Source organism: Cyprinodon tularosa, unplaced genomic scaffold (assembly GCF_016077235.1).
Source record: "Cyprinodon tularosa strain WSP-4 unplaced genomic scaffold, ASM1607723v1 ctg211, whole genome shotgun sequence".
Classification (NCBI taxonomy): domain Eukaryota; kingdom Metazoa; phylum Chordata; class Actinopteri; order Cyprinodontiformes; family Cyprinodontidae; genus Cyprinodon; species Cyprinodon tularosa.
Genome location: NW_024038781.1, coordinates 1172791 through 1194494, shown reverse-complemented (window position 1 = coordinate 1194494; position 21704 = coordinate 1172791). Strand labels below are relative to the sequence as shown.

The window sequence follows — 21704 nt, the reverse complement described above, 5'->3', positions numbered from 1 at the left end:
ATTGGTGGGGACATGTCCACACCAGTCCTTAAGGAAGTTACGCCTATGATTGTTCAGATTAACTTGTCTTCTTTATGGCCTATATTCGGTGCTTTACTGCATTTGTTTTGGGAAAATATGAGGAAAAAATAAATACAGAAAAAAAATATATATTTTTTTTTAAATCGCAAAATAATTATAGGGTGGCTAATGCCAAAGAAAGGGTGACTGAAGCCACCCTTAAATAGGTGTAACGACGCTTATGGGCTACACAGTTCTTTCTAGCTAGACTAAAACAAACTGTGGTCCTAAAAGGCACATAAAGCAACCTAATGGCCTGTAGAGCATCTCAGGGCCACGCAAATGTTCCTTACACACTTAAGAAGAAGCTGCAGAGATGTTTGCTATAAAACAACAACTCTAAACCTGTTATTGGTTTATAAATTAGACTCAAACTGAACATCTTGGATTTTAAAGCCTCCATCTTGGCTGCACTGCTCCAGAAAACCTTTTCAGGTTAACATTAAACATGCTAACACTGCAAACTTCATACTTTACACTGAAAAAGATGCTCCCTAGCTATGATTACTGTTTATGAGAGGTTTCTGTTAGTACAGTAGTTTACTGCTGTTTTTAATAAGTTTTTATTACTACTTCTCCCAAAAAGTGTTTTTTTTTTTAATGAAGAAAATGTTTTGTTTTCTCAAATGAATATAACTTTCCCCAAAATAATTGTTTAAATAATTAGTTTGTCACCCATAAGCTTATATTTGTTCCCTAGTTTATTCTTAAGCAATAACCTCCACTCCAGGGGTCACCAATGCGGCTCCACCCGATGCCCTTTGCTTCTCCTGGAAACAGCACAAGTCACCAGGAGGCAAAGTTTGACATTTTATTTTATTTTGTTCCTTTTAAATAACACTTGCCTTTATAGAGATTTAAGAATGACACTGTCTAAAAGAAAATTAGAAATTAAAAGAAACAATAAAATATGTTTGAATTTTTATTATGTTTGTATGTTTTTGTTTATTATGCATGACGTTTAAGTGAATGCTGACTCCTCCAGTTCATAGTTCAGCATAGGTAGCCCTTCTCATGATTCCTGAAGTGCCGCTAAGCCTAAAAAAGGTTGCCGACTTCCGCTGTATTCTAATGAATTAATTCCCCCACAGGTCAATGGATGTAGTACAGCAAAACTGTTAGGTCTATTATTTTTCCAACCTTCAGAGAAACATTTTTAGTACTTAAAATTAAAGAAAAGATGTTGAACCACAAACATAAACTTTCCTCCTGACTCACTTCCATCTGCATTTAGAGTAGCGAAGGTGACCCGTTTCTCCGCTGAGCCGGCGCTGTTGGTGACCTTCATCTGCAGCTCGTACCATGTGGCCTCTTGTAGGTCGTACAGGATGTAGCTCTTGGTGAGCGAGGTGCGCTGGGCTGTGGTCCATGTGGCTGAATCCACTGCTCTGTACTCCAGGATGAAGGAGGTGATCGGACAGCCTCCATTGTTCCAGCCGGCCAGGTTGAGCCTGGCCCTGGAGGAGTTGATGCTGGTGAAGATTTCATGTTCTTTGGCAAATTGTGGCTCTGAGAAAAAAAAAAAAAAAAAAAAAATAAGCCTAATCAGCATAAAGTTTTAAATGTATTAAACTATTATAATAAGTATTATATCTATATTTAACTATATATGTAATATATTAGATTTAAATATTTGTAAATCTATAACAACTGAAAGGGGAAACAAAATTATACAGTATATACTGAGATGGTACATCCTTTTTATGACAAATGATTAATTAGGGGAGAAATAAACTGTGGAGAATTTAGGAGTATAACACTGTTCACCTTTCCCATGAGTCTTTGCCTCAATGATCTCACTGATGCGTCCTGGACCCACGGCGTTCTGGGCTGTCAGGGTAAATTTGTACCATGTGCCGCACTTCAGATTCTCCAGACGGTAAGATCGCTCACTGGGGCTGATGGGAAAACTGCCCCATTGCTCGCTATTGTCCTCCGAGTACTGCAGAATGTAACCTGAAAAAAAGGAAGTGTAAGAAGAAAAGAAAGGGAAAAAAAACCCACATTTTTTTTTGTTAAAAAAGCGGGAAAAGCATAACAACACAGAAAAAAAATGAATGTTAATGCCCACATATATATATATATATATATATATATATATATATATATATATATATATATATATATATATATATATATATATATATATATATATATATGAATATTCAAGGATTGGTGGCGATACCATCCAAAAGGAGATGAAAAACTTTGTTAAGGAAAAATAAAGTTATTCACAACTGATATTATCATTGTGATATTTTAACCTAACATTGCAAAAAATTAGGAAATTAAAATTCTACACCACTACAAGCATCATGGAGCAACATATAACTGGACAACCATAGTGGATCCTCTGTATGTTGAGATATATATATATATATATATATATATATATATATATATATATATATATATATATATATATATATATATATATATATATATACACTGGCTGATCAGACCATTAACACAATAGGGGTAATTCAAACTAATGAATAAGCTGCTCATTTTTGGCAACCAACAAAGATATTGTAAAAATCTATAGAATTTTAGTTGCAAATCTACAGTCCAAATGACACAAAGATTTACAGAAAAGAACAAATATATGTTTTGGAGCTGCCATGGGATTGAGTATGAAGACAAGACTGTGTTCCATAAGTCCTTATACTTTGTGTATGGACCTTTCTCCATTTAGTAAAGCAAAATTGCTTACTAAGCTGCATTTATGTTCCCTTTACCAACAAGGTCATGTATAGAAATCTGACCTCAATTGCAGATAATGGCTCTGGGCTAAAAATGCATTCACATGGAGCAACTTCTGAAGGCTTTTAATTAGGAGCCCTATGCCTTAATACACTTGGAAGCGTAGGCTTAATGAGTGCATGTATTAAGTTGTTCATCACAGGGGTGCAATACCAATGCTCAACCCTGAGAGCCCAAACAAAACATCTACTGGCTGATTTTTTTATGACCATAGCCAAGAGCTTCACTTCATTAAGCAAATCAACTCAGCAGTTCTTTTCTGTGTCATTGCTCAAACACATGTGGACAAAATTTTTGTTAACCCCTCACTTAAAGCTACAGTGTGTAACTTTTAGCGACATCTAGCGGTCAGACTGCAGACTGCAGCAACATGAACATCTCCCCCCCACCGCTTCTCCCCCCCCAACAGTACGGCGAGCGTTACGGGACAAAATGTCTTCCACAACGTCCGCATCACCTACCTTCTCAAGTGATGAGGTTTGTTTACATAGATAATTTTACAGATAGTATTTCATTAGTCTGTGTAGGGTATAGATTTCATGTAGACTTAAGATAATAAATATACCCGTTATTTTTTCTACATCGTTGTGACGTTTTGGCGATCTCGCAATCGCTGGTTTGTTGGCTCTGCGCTGCCGTAGCGCAAAGATGTCTGCCTCCATGGCTGCGAGACCCGCTCCTATGTAATTATAAATAACGAATTCTAAGGCAACGAAAATATTAAGGTTAAGAGGCTGAGCTCGTAGATGATGATAAATAACATAGTTATGTATAATATATTACATTTCTGACTGTATATCCCTGTAATTATTACACACTGTAGCTTTAATGGAATAAAACCCCACCATGGTTACAGGAATACCTTAAATCTGATCAAAGAAATAAGCAAAGATTCTATGAAAATTAACAAATGAAAGTCACAGATTGCTTTTCAAAGATGCTTTAATAGAATGATTAAAATAAACTAATGAAACAGTCCATGAAGAAAATGATGGAACCTTTAGAAAAGACACAAAATAATGTGACCAAAAGGACATGCTGAATCAAGGTGTGTCCACTAATTAGCATCACAGATGTCTACAATCTCGTAATTAGTCAGTGGGCCTATATATAGGGCTAAAGGTAGTTACTGTGCTGGTTGGTGACATAAAACATGGACCAGAGAAGTGAAGGAAAGGGTTATCTTAACAGATTAAAAAGAAAATTTTAGACATGCATGTTAAAGGTAAAGGCTATCAGACCATGTCTAAGCATTTTAATGTTTCTGTAACTACAGTTGCACATATTTTTATTCAGAGATCCATGGGACTGAAGCCAACCTTTGATGCAAAATGAATACCATTTAAAGTTTACTACAAGTGGTAACAAATGAGTCCAGAAACACTTCTGCAGTGATTAATGTTGAACTCCAAGCTCAAGGAACATCAGTGTCAGCTAAAACCATATGTAGATGTTTAAGCAAAAGTGGACTTAAAGTGAGATGACCAAGGACACCATTGTTTAAAAAATAAAAAGTCAAAAGACATGAATTTTCCAAACTGCATGATTAAAAACCTTGCAGCAAGAAGGTTGCGGGTTCGATTCCCGGCCTTGGGGCTTTCTGCATGGAGTTTGCATGTTTTCTGGGTTCCTCCTACAGTCCAAAAACATGACTGTTAATTGTTGTCTCTAACTGTCTTTAGGTGTGTGCATGCATTGTTGTTTGTCTCTGGACTATTGTAATTCTTTACTATCAGGAAGTCCACAAACTGTAGTTAAAAGCCTTCAGCTGATCCAAAATGCTGCAGCCAGAGTTCTAATGAAAAGGAAAAAGAGAGATCATATCTCGCCTATCCTGGCTTCTCTTCATTGGCTTCCTGTTAAATCAAGAATAGAATTTAAAATCCTCCTTCTCACATATAAAGCCTTAAATGGCCAAGCTCCATCTTATATCAGAGATCTGATTGTTCCTTATGTTCCTAACAGAGCACTTCGCTCTCATTCTGCAGGTTTACTAGTGGTTCCTAGAATTTCTAAAAGTAGAATGGGAGGCAGATCTTTTAGTTATCAGGCTCCTCTCCTGTGGAACCAACTACCAGTTTTAGTCCGTGAGGCAGACACCCTGTCTACTTTTAAGGCTAGGCTTAAAACTTTCATTTTTGATAAAGCTTATAGTTAGGGTGGCTCAGGTTATCCTGAGCTATCTCTATAGTTATGCTGCTATAGGCTTAGACTTTTGGAGGACATAGGGACCCCCATTTCATCATTCTGCTTCATTCTCTCTCTGTTCTCCTATTCTGCAGAATCTGTTAGTTCAATCTCTAACCTTCTGCTCTCTCTGCTTTTCCTCAGAGTAGCTTTGCCTCGTCTGTTCCTGTTTGGCTGTGACGTCATCCTGGAAAAAAACATCAGCTGTGCTGCTTCTATCAACACCCTTGTTAATAGATGTTGGAGATCGGCCTGTTTACCAGTGTGGTCCTGTTTCTCTGACCGTGACTGAGTGGATGTGCTCTCTTCGTCCTCTGGCATGGGAGCTGCCTTGGAGCTCGTCTGCCTGGCTGTGTGTTTCCTGGACGGGGCCGCCTTTTACAGCTGCTTTTTGTATCTCTGCTTCTGTCTCCTTGAACCCCAGTTGGCCTCGGCAGATGGCCGCTCACACTGAGCCTGGTTCTGCTGGAGGTTTCTTCCTGTTAAAAGGGAGTTTTTCCTCTCCACTGTCGCTACAAGCATGCTTAGTGTGGGGGATTGTATTTGAGTCAATGAGTCAATGCAATCAACTGGTTTTCCTTAGATAGAAAACTTTGTATCAATTTGACTGTATGATCTGGTTGAACTGTAAAGTGCCTTGAGATGACATGTGTTGTGAATTTGGCGCTATATAAATAAACTGAATTGAATTGAATTGTTTTGCCCTGCGACAGGCTGGTGACCTGTCCAGGGTGTTCCCTGTCTCTTGCCCATAGACTAATGGAGAAAGGCACCAGCCCCACCACTAGAGAAGATAGATGGATCAAGATAAGAACATTGTCCCTACTGTGATACATGGAGGAGGCTCTAGCATGCTCTGTGGTTGCTTTGCTTCAAATCTCTCCAGGATACAATCAAATCTCAAGAATATCAAGGGATTCTGGAGAGAACTATGCTCCCCAATGTCGAAAAGCTTCGTCTCAGTCACAGATCATAAGTCTTACTACAGAATAATGACCAAAAACACACAGTTAAAAACACCCAAGGATGAATAAGAGGAAATCTATTCTATAGTGGCGTTCTATGAGCTCTGGTCCAAATCCTATAGGGCATCTTTGAAAGGAGCTGAAAGATGCCATCTGGAAAAAGGCAGCCTTCAAACTTGAGACAACTGGTGCAGTTTGCTCATGAGGAGTGGGCCAAAATCAACAAGGAGTTGGCCAAAATATAAGCTTAAGTCTCATTGACAATTACATGAATTGAATTATTTGCAGTGGAGTAGCTGCCTCAAAAGGTTGTGCAACAAAATATAAGTCTGATCTTAATGTATTAATTTTCAAATAATATTTTTTGTTTATCAGGTTCAAGTCATTTCTGTGATCATTGTGGGTTTTTCTTTTAAAACGAGGGGAACACATACTCTTGTCCGTGTGTATCTGTTAACTAAGAACTAAATACCAGTTCATTTAAGTAAATCTACATTTTCTTTAGTTTAAAAAAATTCTTAAAAAATCATTTTCCATTTCTTTTGGGTCTTTTTGCTGACACTGGTCAAATCTGATTTGATCCAGGCCTGGTTGGACTTAATTCAGGGGTTCTGCTATGGATTTACTAGCATACCCAACATATGGTTGAAGTGATGATTTATTTCTTAATTTAAAGACACTAAAGACAAGGGCGTAGGTTTGATTTAAACTTTGGTAGGGACACTATTGGTCTGATGTCATTGGCCCAATGCAAAAATATGCATGCTTGTTTTTTTATGCTTGATGGGAAAATCAGGGTGTATTTCATTTAAAGAGAAAAGCAGCATTTCTTGCTACATTTATACAAATTTTATAGGCAATACACACACTAGGTGCTGTTTATCAATGACTGAAGCTTAAGTGGTTCTGATGAATGAGGAATTAGGACTTTTTTCCACTTTGAAAAGGTTTGCATTTGAAATTACCAGCGACTTAGGCAGTTGGTAAATCTGTGCCTATTCAACAGAATATAGTCTAAATATGTCTGTTATATTTGGATTTATACTTTTTTTGTATTTTGATATAGATATAGAATTGTGCAGAGGTAAATAGAGGTAAAACCCGCTCTTTTAGATGTTCTCTTTGTATCATGAAACAAAGCGAAATATTAGATTCAAGGGGCGCCAAATAAATGCATTGTATTTAAATGTGCCCTGGAACTAGAAGAGGAACTGACACTGAGCATTTCATATATTAACCTTACTTTACAATTATTGAAATAATGTCAACAAATTTAGTAATCAGTTAATCGTTAACTGGAGTATAGAGACTCTAAAACATGTCTTAAGCTCACACAGCGACCCACTTAGAGCAGGAATTTTACTAATATTGAAATTTTAGATAAAACATTTTTTTCGTCTGTCAATATTCTGCATCCAAAACTCCTCTACTGCTGCAACAATACTGTATTGTAAATTATAAACATGTTATTCACATGTAATTGATGCCAGGGACAAGTAGGTCGGTCCAAAATTTTGATAGGGACATGTTCCTATGGTCCCTATGCAAACCTACGCCAATGCGTGTAACTTCGCTTTTGAAAGAACTCCATTTCAGCGTTTTCCAGTTCTGCAACTGTTAAAGAAAAACTCCGGTCACATTCAGAATACAAACTTTTTATGCATAAACCTGACCCAATTAATTACCTATTAATTATTGGGTAAGATTGTAAGTGTGAACTCTATTTTTGCAGAAAAAGGGGCCAATAAATCTGATTCATCTTAGACTGACCGTCTAAAAAAAACAAACAGCTGGACATGTGTTTTCTCTTACATTTCTGGTTAAAAAAAGAAGTAATGCTGAATTGTGTATCTATCTGACCAATGCTATATTTTTGTTAGTTTTATATTCCTTTGCAGTCCTGCTAGCCCACTTCTAAAAAAGGAGGAAACTGACTTTGATGGATGTGTGACATTATAAATTGTTCATTGTGTGCTTCAGAGCTGGAGCATGAATTCATCTTTTAAATTCTAAAATAATTGTATTCAACTCTTAGAAATAACTCAGGCTCATATAATAATTTTTTTATGTAATAAATCATTTTTGTATTTATGTTCAGTTTTTTTACATGAAGGACAAATTTAAACTAGAAAAAGCTGTTTCAGAGAAACAGCAAGTGGGAATGCTTTTGCTGAATGAAAAAAGCTGAAATTACCTGAAGAACATATGAAAATGTGATAGGAAGTCATCAGAAACTTCAAACTGCAGAAAACAGTTGAATCATCTGAAGATTTTGTAGGGTAGAATCATTTGGCAGTAAAATGGCAGAAACAAACTCATCTTAGAAGCTGAAAAGTATAAAATTAGCTGAATCAGAAAAGAAATTACAAAGAAAAACTTGAATCTTATCTGGTTGAAGAAAATATGAGTAGCTCAAGGATGGGAAGTAAAATGTTGAGGAAGATGGTATTGAATAAGTATCAAAATTTAGAAATTGTGGAAATGTCAAGACTTGGCACAACAATTTGAAATGATTTAAAATGTGTTGGTTGATCAGCATAAAGAAAACAGCGTACTCTTTAGAGGATTGAAAATCTACAAACCTATGTGCAAGACCGACCATGACAAGCAGAGGAAGGACAGAGAGAGAAGCTTATAGAAAGAGAGCTAATACCACTTAAGGAGCTGAATTTATCAAAAAAAAACTAACCTGCATGTTATGAGCCGCTGTCGTTGTGAAAGCACTGTTGGCAGGCTTAGGCTGCATGTTACGACGTTAGCAGATGCTTTATTACAGTGTAAATCTTAGAGCCTTATTAAGAAATGTGCACTGAGGTGTGTGGTCAACGGGCCTTGGTAGTGTAATTTGAAGAAATTGGTTGAGTTTGGGTCATAGGTACGAGCCATACGGCACAATGAATGAGTGTGTGTAAGGAAGAGGCTTTTACTTTGTAGAGTCCCTTTAGTCTTATTTCGAAAGTCTATCATGGATGTGTGTCAAGGGAAGGGTCATGCCCAGCAGTGATATAGAATCCATTTCTAAATATGAAATCACTGGTTTTCCATGTTATTGGGTGAATAGATACTGTATTAGAGTGTAAATGGGAGACTTTTATTGTGAAATTTGCTCTGGGGTATGTTTTGAAAAGGTCCCTAGAGTCTAATAGAAACAAGCTGGTAGAGTTTGGGTCATAATGCTGAGCCATTTGCATCAATTAATACGCAAGTATAATATAGAGGCTTTTATTGTGTAGGGTCACTGGAGTCTTATTTTGAAAGTCTAGCAGGGTTGTGTGTTGAGAAAAGGGTCAGACCCAGCAGTGATACTTGATGACTTTCCAATCGTTAAATCACTCTTTTCCCTTGTTATTAGGGCAGTAGATAAAGTGGCAATGGGAGGCTTTTATTTTGAAATTTTCTGTGGGGTGTGTTTTGAAAACCACCTAGTCTCATTTTTAAAAAAGTGGTTGAGTTTGGGTCATAATGTTGAGCCATATGCTGGGAAAAAAATGAGTTTAATGTAGGGGCTTTTATTTTGAAGGGTCCCCGGAGTCTTATTTTGAAAGTCTATCAGGGTTGCGTGTGAAGGGAAGGGTCATGGCCAGTAGTCATATTGTATCCATTTCCAAATGTTAAATCAGTGTTGTCTCCCTCTATTAGATTAAAATGTGCTGTTTAAAGTGGCAGAGGTAAAATCCCTTTGAAGCTTGGTTACCTTGACAACGCTTAACGAGCCTGTCAGTGAAAGAGAGAAACGCGCTTCACTTTCGTTCCTTTCCTCTCAGGCTTTTTTGAATGGGAAAATCAGCTCCGAACAAACGAGTGCTAAAGACAAACCATAAATGGTATCTAAAAAATTCTTTCAGTCTAAGCGACAGCTATCCTTTGTCTCCAATTGGGGTAACTTTCATGGCTGTAGCTCATTCACAACCTTAATGGGAAGGAGAAATAAAAAGGTTTATCACTCCTGCTGGTCTCATTAAATAACATGCAGCTCCATGGTAGAGCAGAGCTCTCAAAAGCAAAACTTCCCCTCCGAACAAACGAGCGTTGAGCCAAAACCGTAAAAGGTATCTAAAAAGTGATTTCACTGTTGGCGTCAGCCATCCTTCGGCTTCGACTGTGCCAACTTTCATGTTCCTACTAAAAATTATTTGGCCACGGTGACGATGTAAAAATGTGTTTTTTCTGAGTATGAGGATTTTTCTCAGAATGAACGTTTTCCTATGCCCGAACAAGTCAGCTAAACAGCTAAACCATAAATGATATTGAAAAAATTCTTTTAATGTGAGTGCTAGAAGGGTCTGAAGACGTTCTATACCAAGATTCATGTTAGTACATCAAATGGTTAAGAAATGGGAGCGATACGAAAATATGTATCATTTTGGATTTTGTCTGTGATTTTTGGAAAGTCTCTCATTGGATTTCTATTGGGGAAGTGTGGACTTCTTCGTGGTCTGGGCCAAACTGTCGGAAAACTGTAAATGCCACACAAATGAGGGTTATATTTCCTGAATCCTGACAAAAATCCCTACGTTTTGATGTATAATTTATTTTAATTGAGTTAAAAATGAGGGACTGAGAAGAATTTGTTCGGAAAAACCAGAACTGCTCAAAAGCTAGAGCATGCACTCTAGCAGTTGAAGAATTCCGTCCATAGACTTCCATTATAAATCTGAAAATCTTAAAATTTTTCTTTTAAAGTTTGAAGCTTCACTGAAGCAAAACTGTAAAAGTTGGCAAAAAGCCGAGTTAAAGAGTAATAGCAGAAAGACACAGAAACATTTTAAAAGTTGAATGGTGTTTCTAGCTGAAAGTATGCTAAAGTAGTTAAAGCTCAAAGACGATGAAGCTTTAGCGGAAGTTTGCTGAAATCAAAGAATTCTACATGCATTTCAATGTTCATTACATGAAGGACAAATTTAAATAACTCATAAAATGTTTACTTTCTTTGGCTCCGCCCATTTGACAGTTGAAATGGAATGTTCAGCAGAAACTAACTGACATCAGAGCTGATGACATCACAAGGAATAATCAGAATAGATAGCAGGCATAATTCTGTTCCAGACATTCTCCAGCCTTTGTTCGAGACAGACCTCTTTTGACAGAGCTTGTTCGTCTTAGCTGACATCAGCGAGATATTTATCCCACATTTTACTGCTTTTCAGTTAGAAAAGACAATTTGTTGTAAGTTAGAGATGGAGCACCAACAGATTGTTAGTGAACAGAAAGCCTTTGAAGCCAAACTTTCATGGTTAGAAATTGTTGACCTGAACAACGAAGTCGACTACAATGCAATTATTTTCCCCATGAGTCATGAAGAGGAAACTTTGACTGAATCTGCAACCAAGGGGCAAGAAAATATTTCAACTGGCCTTGATATGTCCCCCTCAATGGAAGCCCAGCAGGAAACATCTTTACCTGCTAAAGTTAAGAAATTTCCTTCAGTTGAAGCCCAGCAGGAAACATCTCTACCTGCTAAAGTTAAGAAGTTTCCTTCAGTTGAAACCCAGCAGGAAACATCTCTACCCGCTAAAATTAAGAAGTTTTCTTCAGTTGAAGCCCAGCAGGAAACATCTCTACCTGCTAAAGTTAAGAAGTTTCCTTCAGTTGAAGCCCAGCAGGAAATATCTCTACCTGCTAAAGTTAAGAAGTTTTCTTCAGTTGAAGCCCAGCAGGAAACATCTCTACCTGCTAAAGTTAAGAAGTTTCCTTCAGTTGAAGCCCAGCAGGAAACATCTCTACCTGCTAAAATTAAGAAGTTTTCTTCGGTTGAAGCCCAGCAGGAAACATCTCTACCTGCTAAAGTTAAGAAGTTTCCTTCGGTTGAAGCCCAGCAGGAAACATCTCTACCTGCTAAAGTTAAGAAGTTTCCTTCGGTTGAAGCCCAGCAGGAAACATCTCTACCTGCTAAAGTTGAGAATGTTCCTTCGGTTGAAGCCAAGCCAGGACCATCTCAGATTGTTAAATTTGATTATTCTGGTTTTCTCAAAGCTCTTTCTGAATCATCTGTAACAAGCCTTTTACCAAAATCAAATCCTGCTGACCCCAAAACTTTCAACTCAACAGTAAACCAACAACCATGTAACCCTCATCCAGCTTACTATCCCCTGCCTTTGACCACAAAGGCTCCAATGCCACATCACTCATACCACCAGCCAATGCCTCTCCAACCCCAAAACCAAAGCACACAAGCCTCCTCTGAGCCTGAAACCCCTCGCTCTCAACGCGCTATCAGGAGGTGTAGACGGAACCAAAATGCCTCAACTCTGACGGCACACAACCCAATGTACATCGAGCAGGCTACAAGTCATATCAACAATCTCATGGAGCAGGTGGATGACCTAAAAAAGCAGCTTAAAAATAAAACAGATGTTCTTGATGAGGAGAGAAAACAAAGGATCACAATTCAAGTTCAATGCACAGCCTACCTGCAAAAGATCAAAGAACTTGAAGAAATGTTAGAAAATGAACGTAGCATGAAAGTGAAATGTGAACAGAAAGAGAAAGAACAGGAGAAAGCAGTAGATTTGGAGGTCCTTAATGAGCTTAATTTCCTGAAGAAGCAAGCTGAAAAAAATATATTGAATGGTGAAAAACTGTCAGCAGCTTTGATAGAGGAACGGCAGCTTAGACTGAAATGTGAGGACCAGCTTAAAACTTACCATGAACTTCATACTAAATTCGAGGAACAGCAGGAATTAGTAAAGAAACTGCAGGATCACATTGTAAATCTAACTTTGGAGTTGAACCTTGGTTCAAAAGTGGATTATCACAAAGTTTCGACCAAAAAAGACTCCTCTAAGCAAGCAGAAGTCAACAAGCCATCACAGATCCCAACACCATCAGAGGTCTCCAGACCTTTACAGATCCCAACACCATCAGAGGTCTCCAGACCTTCACAGATCCCAACACCATCAGAGGTCTCCAGACCTTCACAGATCACAACACCATCAGAGGTCTCCAGACCTTCACAGATCCCAACACCATCAGAGGTCTCCAGACCTTCACATATCCCAACACCATCAGAGGTCTCCAAGCCGTCAGAGATGTCAACTTCAGAGGTCTCCAAGCCGTCAGAGACCTCAACTTCAGAGGTCTCCAAGCCGTCAGAGACCTCAACTTCAGAGGTCTCCAGGCCGTCACAGATGTCAACCACTTCAACCATCCCCATGAACACAGAGGGGTCTCCACAAACAGAATACCATGGAAGCAGGCGTCCTCATGCAGATGGTGGCTCACAGAGATACAGAAAACAGTATAATAATAAAGGCTTCCATGCAAACACAGGTACTCAGCCAAATGCAGGGAATTCACATAGAGGATTTCCCCCACATGGAAGTTCCCAAGGAAACCAAGGCTTTTATGAAAATCAGGGACGATACCCAAACCAGGGCCAACATGCAAACCCGGGCCCACACCCAAACCATGGTCGTTATACAAACCCAGGCCAGTACACAAACCCAGGCCATCACCCACATCCAACCCAGTATGGAAATCCAGGTTCATACCAGAACCCAGGACCTTATATGAACCCCGGCCCCTACCCACGTCCAACCCAGTATGGAAATCCAGGTTCATACCCAAACCCAGGACCTTACACAAACCCAGTTCCATACCCACATCCAACCCAGTATGGAAACCCAGGTCCATACCTGAACCGAAGACCTAACATGAACCAGGGCCCCCACCCACATCCAGCAACATATGGAAACCCAGGTCATCCCCGAAATACGAACTTCCATACAAACAGAAGATTTTAAACTCAAAGAGGCCCCTAAAGACTCAAGCAGGCCTCATTACAAGAAGAAAAAACAAGAAAATCTAAAGAAAAATTAAGATGCTTAAAAAAAAAAAAAAAATCCCCCCTGAAAAACTAAAAAAATATTTTCAAAACAAAAAAAATAAATAAAATAAAATATACATAAAAAAACAAAACCAAAAACATAAATAAACACAAAAAAAATAAATATATATATATATATATATTTATATTTATATTTATATATATATATATATATATATATATATATATATATATATATATATATATATATATATATATATATATATATATATATATAAATAAAAAAGCAGACTAGCGTGGGTTCTCTCCGGGTGCTCCGGCTTTCCCCACTGTCCATAAACTTGACGATTAGGTTAATTGGTTTCTATAGAGTGCATTTTGGTTTGAATGCATTGCTGTTTCCCTTTCTTGGACTACGGGCCTGTCCAAGGTGTACTCTGCTTCCTGCCCAGTAACTAATGTTAACGTCTATCTAATTTAGAGCACTTGGACTGTTTTCTAACCAAATCACAATGCAAATTAGCCTCGTGAGACCATCCTGATCTCGCGAGCTTTCAAGGTTTCACTCGCAGATAAGTCTGGCTACTTTCCGTTAAAGAAAATTTGGAGCAGTTCACCAAACGAACGTCCAATCAGCGTTGGCTTTGAGGCGGGTTGAGGTGTGACGCAACGAGAAGCGTGACAGTTCAGTCTAAAGAACATGGCGGCTTCAGCCGATGAAACTAGCGTTAGCGTGGCTATGGAGCAAGTGTTATAGGAATTACAGAGTATTTCTTCACTGAAAGAAGAGCAAAACACTGCTCTGGAGCAGCAAGAGTAGCCTGGCTTATGGTTGTGTTTTCGTCGTCCAGTGTTGCCAACTCCTCAGTAAGGAAAGTAGCTATTGGCTGTGCTATAAGTCGCTATAAGTCGCTGAATGACGTCATTGCCTATATATATATATATATATATATATATATATATATATATATATATATATATATATATATATTAGTGCTGTCAATCGATTAAATTTTTTTAAGCGCGATTAATCGCATCAATGCCTGAGTTAACTCGCGATTAATCGCATTTTAATCGCACATTTTTTTCCTGATTGAAAATCATTTAAATACTCTCGATGCCATACAAAAAAATACATACAGGCTAAGTTTGTGCCAATGTTCTTTTTTTAAAATGAAAACAGGTCACAGATACTGATTTATGCCAAAAATAACAAATATGTAGCCAAAAAAAAGGCCCTGAAAACAGGCTGATGTAAAAGACAGTCTTTACAGTTAATACAGTCTTTTGAAAAAAGACAAGCATTTTACCCTACTGCTATAAAATTTAGTAGAGTTAACATTAGATGTTAATTAACCAAGGTAATAATGAACAATTTTCAATAAATACATCAAAATCAATAGACCGACATCACTAGATGGAGGTAGTCTATGCTCTAGAAAGTTACTTTTCAGCCTCTTAACAAAAATGAGAACACACACACAAGCACCCACCCACCCACACACACACACACTCACACACACACACACACACGATACCGACCTGTGGCGTACACAGACAGCAAGAGTGCCGTAGCAGATTCCATTTCACCTCAGTAATCTGTTTTCTCAGCGTATTTCAGGTTGCTACTAGTTACCAGACACTCAACTTGTTTGTTGGTGGTGGGGCTTAAAGAAAAGGCATTAGCGTCACCCAGTGTATGAGCGTCTTTTTTCCTTGAGGAGCTCCGCTCTCGAAGCCTATGAGAAATGCATACACTGGGGGAAAATAGCCCCGCCTTCCCGCAGGCTGCAGCGGGATGTACTTGGAAAATTTTACCATAAAACCACATAGCGTTAATCTCACGTTAAAAAAATTATCGCCATTAAAATGGCCTCGCGTTAACGCGATAATAACGCGATAATTTTGACAGCACTAATATATATATATATATATATATATATATATATATATATATATATATATATATATATATATATATATATATATATATATATATATATATATATATATATATATATATATATATATATATATATATTAGGGCTGCAACTAACGATTATTTTAAAAATCAATGAATCAACCGATTATTTTTTTGATTAATCGATGAATCGGACAAAAAACATTTTTTATATTAACCTCTTTATTCCAAAATAAACATTTTAGACAGAACAAACAAGCACACAAGTACAGGTTGCTCATTAACTGTACTGTTGCAATATGAAAAATAAATGTTTGTGTTAAAACTACGCAAACTTACATTAGAAATTTAGCTGTAAATCCACAAAATATAGGGTACTTTGTTTCATAAAGAGCAAAAAAAGACATTTTTGTTTTTAAAAGCCCCTAAGGGGTTCAAACAATAGGCCCCCCATTTCAACAAATGAGTTGTTTTTTTTTAAGACTAGAAGAGTTCTGCCTTTTAAGACAGGAAAGTATAGCAGTTAAAGTTGCTACTTGAGAAAATACTTAACCATAGGGATAAAAATAGCCCTGTGATTCAAATTATAAATTGTATTTGGAATAAAAATGAGAGAACTAGGGGTGCTAAAAAACACATCGTCCAAAGACAGATATTTACATGGAAATGTGGCATATAATTAATTGACATATTACTGATCTTGCTGAATTTTATTCTGCTTTACTTCCATAAATTGCAGGATCTCGTTAACTTTATCTTTGCCAGAAGATTGAACTTTAAAAGCCTTGCTCTCATAATTTGCAGTTAATTTATTTATAAAGAAAATATAAACGCTGCTTAAGCTAATTCAAATTAAATAAAAAGTAAAATAAGTAGCCAACCTTATCACTGTCTGTAACCTACTAACACGGTAAGGAAAGCATCAGATGAGCTACCTGAGAAACTAACGTTACGTTTCCCCACATGGTCACTCATCCTGCTGATCAGCTCTCTTCACTGCCATCGAAGGCTCCAACGTGTTTTCTTTTCAGGTGCTGCATCATAACAGTGGTTCCGTGCCATGTTCATTTGTTTTTACAAAAGTTGTATGTTACGATTTTTTTCGCTTTACAAAGCGCAGGCTATTTTAATTATTGTGATCAATTTGCACCGTCAATCCCGGCGCATGCGCGCTTCATTTGCAGTCTGGACGCTGAGGGTAAACATCCTGCGGCTCTGACTGCAGCGCTGAGAGGGACTCCTGCGGGGGAGGGAGAACGGAGTTGGGATGGGGGAGGCGCCCCATGGCAGAGTAGGAACGATACATGCTTTCACGTAAGAGTCTCCAAAAGCCGCCAGTGACACAGTAAAAAGTCGCCAGATTTGTCGCTTTTTTTGAAAAATAGTCGCTGGAGGGGTCTGAAAAGTCGCTGAGTTGGCAACACTGCACCTCCGGCGCTGACTCGCTCTGCCGTATTTTTTTTTTCCCCCCGTTTCAGTCAAGTGGATGTGATGACGGCGGCGGCGGATGACGCATTAATCGCGTGACACAACTAATCGATGATGAAATTCGTTGCCAACGCTTTTAAAAGTCGATTTTTATCGATTTTATTGATTCGTTGTTGCAGTACTATATTTATATATATATATATATATATATATATATATATATATATATATATATATATATATATATATATATATATTATATTATTATTATTATTATTTTAATTTTTTTCCAACTTTTGTTATTTTTTTTATTTAACTTTTTCCTTTTTTCCATTGTGGTCCACTAAGGACCTTAAAAATCATGCTAAAACATGAACATTTTGAACCATAACATTTTTTTTACATTAACATTAACAATCTAAATGGAAAAAAAGACTACAAAGAATCAATGTAAGCAAATGGTAATGGTAATTATTGTTTTTTTTTTTTTTTTACTAATAAGATTTCCCTGCACACACACAGGCTGTGCCTGCCTGCTCACAGAAAGAGTGGATCATGTTGGTCAAGGCAGGTTCAGCAACTGAGGGAGCTGACTCCAGAGTGATCAACCCGTGCCGTCGATCCCGGCGCATGTGCGCGGTTCATTTGCAGTCTGGACGCTGAGGGTAAACATGCTGTTTCTCTGACTGTAGCGCTGAGAGAGACTCCTGCGGAAGCGGGAAAACGGGACTGGACGGGGGGAGGCGCCCCACGGCAGACACCAGAAAGGTCGCTAGATTTGTCGCTAGTCGCTTTTTTGAAAAAGAGTCGCTGGAGGGGTCTGAAAAGTCACTAAATATAGCAACAAAGTCGCTGAGTTGGCAACACTGTCGTCGTCGCTCTGTTAGTACGTCATATGCTTCGTTGATCTGATTGGTTTTTTTGGCCTGTCTATCACCAACATAGGCCAATCAGCTAACCAGTATTTTCGCCCCTTCCCAAAATTACTTCAACGGAAGGTTTCCAAATGGATATGCGGAGCAAATCCAGCAAATCCATCTGGCGGAGTCAGGTTAAATGCAAATAGGAGAGATGAATAAAACATAATAATGTTTTATTGCATTATTTACTTAATCAGGAACCATTTACCTTTAGTTAATAAATTATTTAAGTTCTTTGAGCGAGCTAGCAGCTAACAGACATGAAGCTTGTTCTAGTTTTATAAACACAGCACAGTCTGCCATGCGGCCTGTTATGTCTTTACTCAACAGTAAACACATGATTTGGTCAAAATCACCAAAAGGGCATATTGTCTAACTGAAACATATGTCCCTAAATGCTCCAGAGTTTCAAAACTCTGCCGCTGCCTTTGGAAGGTTTCAGGTTTTCTCCATGAGTTAGAAACATAGCAGCAGGCCACACGCATCAGGGGTTCTTTTGCTTCACATTAGAGAAACTTTCCTCCTCTCTAGCATCTGAAAGTTCCTGAAACTTAAATTGAAATGTTGCTAACAGTCTGTTTTGCAGCAATTAGGTCCTGAATGTCAACCATCGGGTCCAGTTAGCCTCTGGTCATTTCGCAGCATCTGGTTCCGGACATGAGGCCATAATGATGTTCCTCCGATGTAAACCTCACAGAACGTTGTGGAAAAAAGAAGAAAAAACAGGTAGAGACAGTTGCTTTATCTTAAGGCACCATGATGGTTATGCTTAATATGATGCATGGGCATTGGTTCCCAATGTCCAAAAGTGTTATTATGGTTTATGACACGATAGGAATAATGACAACAACTCGGCTCCCCTTTGGAGCTATAGTTGAAATCCTCCTCTTTTAATGCCATGCCTATCAGGAACTTCTCTTGATTGTAACTTCTGGAAGTTTAAAACCTATTGAAAACCGTTAAGCATAAAATTTCACCGGTAAAATTTTTTCCACCATAGACATGTTAGACATCATTGGAAAGCTTAGATTGATCCACAACTCAATTACCAAGTTCATTTTATGGACACAGCAAGCACCAAAGCACAATTAACACTGATATACCAGCATGTGAAAATGTAAACCTGACAAAGCAACCACAACTACATACCTTTGAAGGCATCCATAAGCCGTTTTGTAAATCCTATCTTCAATTATTTATACTCCACTCATCCATAAGGGTCCACTGATTAAAAGTAATCCAGCATATTCCTAATAAAAATATTCCATGAAGAGAAAATTGCCCATAACCTTTAGTAATTGAAACCAGGCCCGGCTGGATCGAAGCGTGCGGCCCCAAGCTGAGTGACACTATTTTTTTGAAGTTTGGACACTGATTTAGTTTTATTACAATTCCTAAAGCTGAAAAAATTCAGCTCAGAAAAGGCAAAGGGGCTTATTTTAGCTTGAAAAGCGGCATTTTTTTTTTTTTGTATTTTTTTCTGCCTTCAACCACCAGAAGGCACCTGGCTCCGGTTCGCCTTCTCACGCACCTGCAAGCCTTTACCTCATCACCGGACTGCTCTTAAGCTGCTGGTTGCCACTACTTCGACGCCAGAGTGTTTGCCATTTTGGGGTACTCTAACCAAACCTTGTTTTATTCTGAGTCTAGTCTGAGTTTTACATTTTGAGTTTTTGTCCTCTAGTCAAGCTGAGATCTCATAGGGTTTTACTGAGCGCTTGTTTCTCCCTGAGACTAAACCTTGTTTGTTCTTTGCCTTTCGGCAGGAAGCCTTCCTGCAAACTGGACCCTTTTGGACCGCCTCCTCCCAAGTGGGATCAACTGAGCCTTACACTGAGCGACGGATTCAAAACAGGAGGTTTGGATCCAGCCACCTGGTAAAGAAGTCATCTTCACCACGACCCGTTCAAGTACCACAGGAAAACTGAGTTGCAACCGTCGGCTACATCATTCAACTCCGTCCGAGTTCTGGGTACACCCTGTTCCGCCTTCCACCGAATCAAACATTCTCTGGAAGACCATCACACAGACTGAAGTCTAAGTGTCTCTACTTCTCTGGAAACGTGAGTGGCAACAAATCCTCTCCTTCAAGATTGAAAACTCCAATTTCCCACTGAGCCTGAATCTAACAGCCTGTCTCCCCTTCGTCTTCCAGTTTCCGGCTGAGCAGAGTTCGGAGGAACCTTCAATATACCCTTCAATAAAACCCGTTGAACTTTTATATTGTGTCTCTCTGTTTGGCTTAATTGCATGTGGGTCCGAGCCTTAGAAAGAATCATGACAAGATTCTAAATTTTGTTATATACAGTGATTCTGAAAAGAAGCGGAAAATAATTGCCTCATAAATATTTTGTGGCCATCAAAATGCTTCAGTGTTAGTCTATGGGTGAAATAGTAAAACAAAGCATTGTAAAAGCATTTGGCACATTTGGAGAGGTTTGGAGACGCGGGTGACACCAAAAGTTCAAAACCCAACAGATCTAGAAATGTTATAGCTAGAGGTCTGAAATGTTCTGCATTTTTGGTTGACATGATGTAGAACAAATGTAATACAATGAGACCTGCCTTTTCTCAAGCATGTCTTTATTACTGCTGTTCAAAAAAGACCTATAATTCGGCGTTGGCAGCCAGCCTATACATGGGTGCCACCAGGAATTTGGGGGCCCGTAAAAGGAACATGCTTGCAGAAATAGGAAAACAATAAATAATCAATGACTACTGCAAATCTGAACTTTTCCTGCTCAAATAATATCTTGACTAATTTTTTGCTGCCCAGCCATTTTGCTACTGTAACACACTTTGTTCTCTTATTTTTAAGGCTGCTGGCATCATTTATGCCATCTTTAGTCTCCAAAGCCATATCAATTGACAACCATCAGTGGCCCAACGAGCTAAGCTCAGTTTGACTCCCCAAGCACCCAGCGACAAGCCTTCTAAGCATGCAAACTCATTGATTAAGTCTTTGAAGTCCAGCTTGGTAAAATTGCAAGCCTGTCCTAGGATATTGTTGACTTCTAATAGTTTTTCATCAGCTTTAGTTTACTGAAAGCTATCTCCCCATTAGCAACAGTCACAGGCAATGTACAAGATATCCTTAAAGCAATGCAGACCTCTCCACATATGCTTTGGAACTGCAACTTTTTTATGGCATTTAGGAGATCAAGAGGGGACAAGCTAGGAGAGAAAAAGATAGCATACACAGCATTCAGGGGTCTTATTTAATTCTCAATGTGAGGGATAAGATCTCTGGAATATTTCCTGATAGTGGCTGGCACACAGGTTTGACTTCATCCTCTGTAATATTCCAAACAAAATTAAAATAGCTGCAAATATGTCAGCTATTTCTGCAGTGGTGTTGAACTTGGTGTCCAAGTCATTTATAATGCTGTCCATGGCAATGGAAACCACTGTTTTTCTAAACATTGTATCTGCGTTGTCCTGAGCTATCCACTCTAGAGAAGTCTCATCATGAAACTCATCATCAAATGTCTTCCTTTTCTTTTTCTGTCTGTTTTTCTTTACAAACTGAGATTCCACAACCAGACATGAGTGCCTCCAATCCATCTCTTAAAGATTCTAAAAGCACTGATATTGGCTTTTTCTGTTTCAAAAGAGATTTTCCAGACTGGATGATCAAATTTCTGTCATCAATGCTCTGTAGAACTTTGAGCCAG

General features: G+C 38.4%; 1 protein-coding gene across 5 annotated transcripts in view; it reads right to left on the bottom strand.

Annotated features, from left to right (window-relative positions):
- dscamb (Down syndrome cell adhesion molecule b) overlaps nt 1-21704 on the bottom strand; it is a 185949-nt gene that overhangs the window by 16071 nt on the left and 148174 nt on the right. For all 5 annotated transcript variants that reach the window (XM_038285537.1, XM_038285541.1, XM_038285538.1 and 2 more), the window contains exons 25-26: nt 1828-2016; nt 1279-1569 (exon numbers count right to left, since the gene is read on the bottom strand). In XM_038285537.1, coding sequence (XP_038141465.1) covers nt 1279-1569; nt 1828-2016 — 480 coding nt within the window. The remainder of the gene's footprint in view (nt 1-1278; nt 1570-1827; nt 2017-21704) is intronic.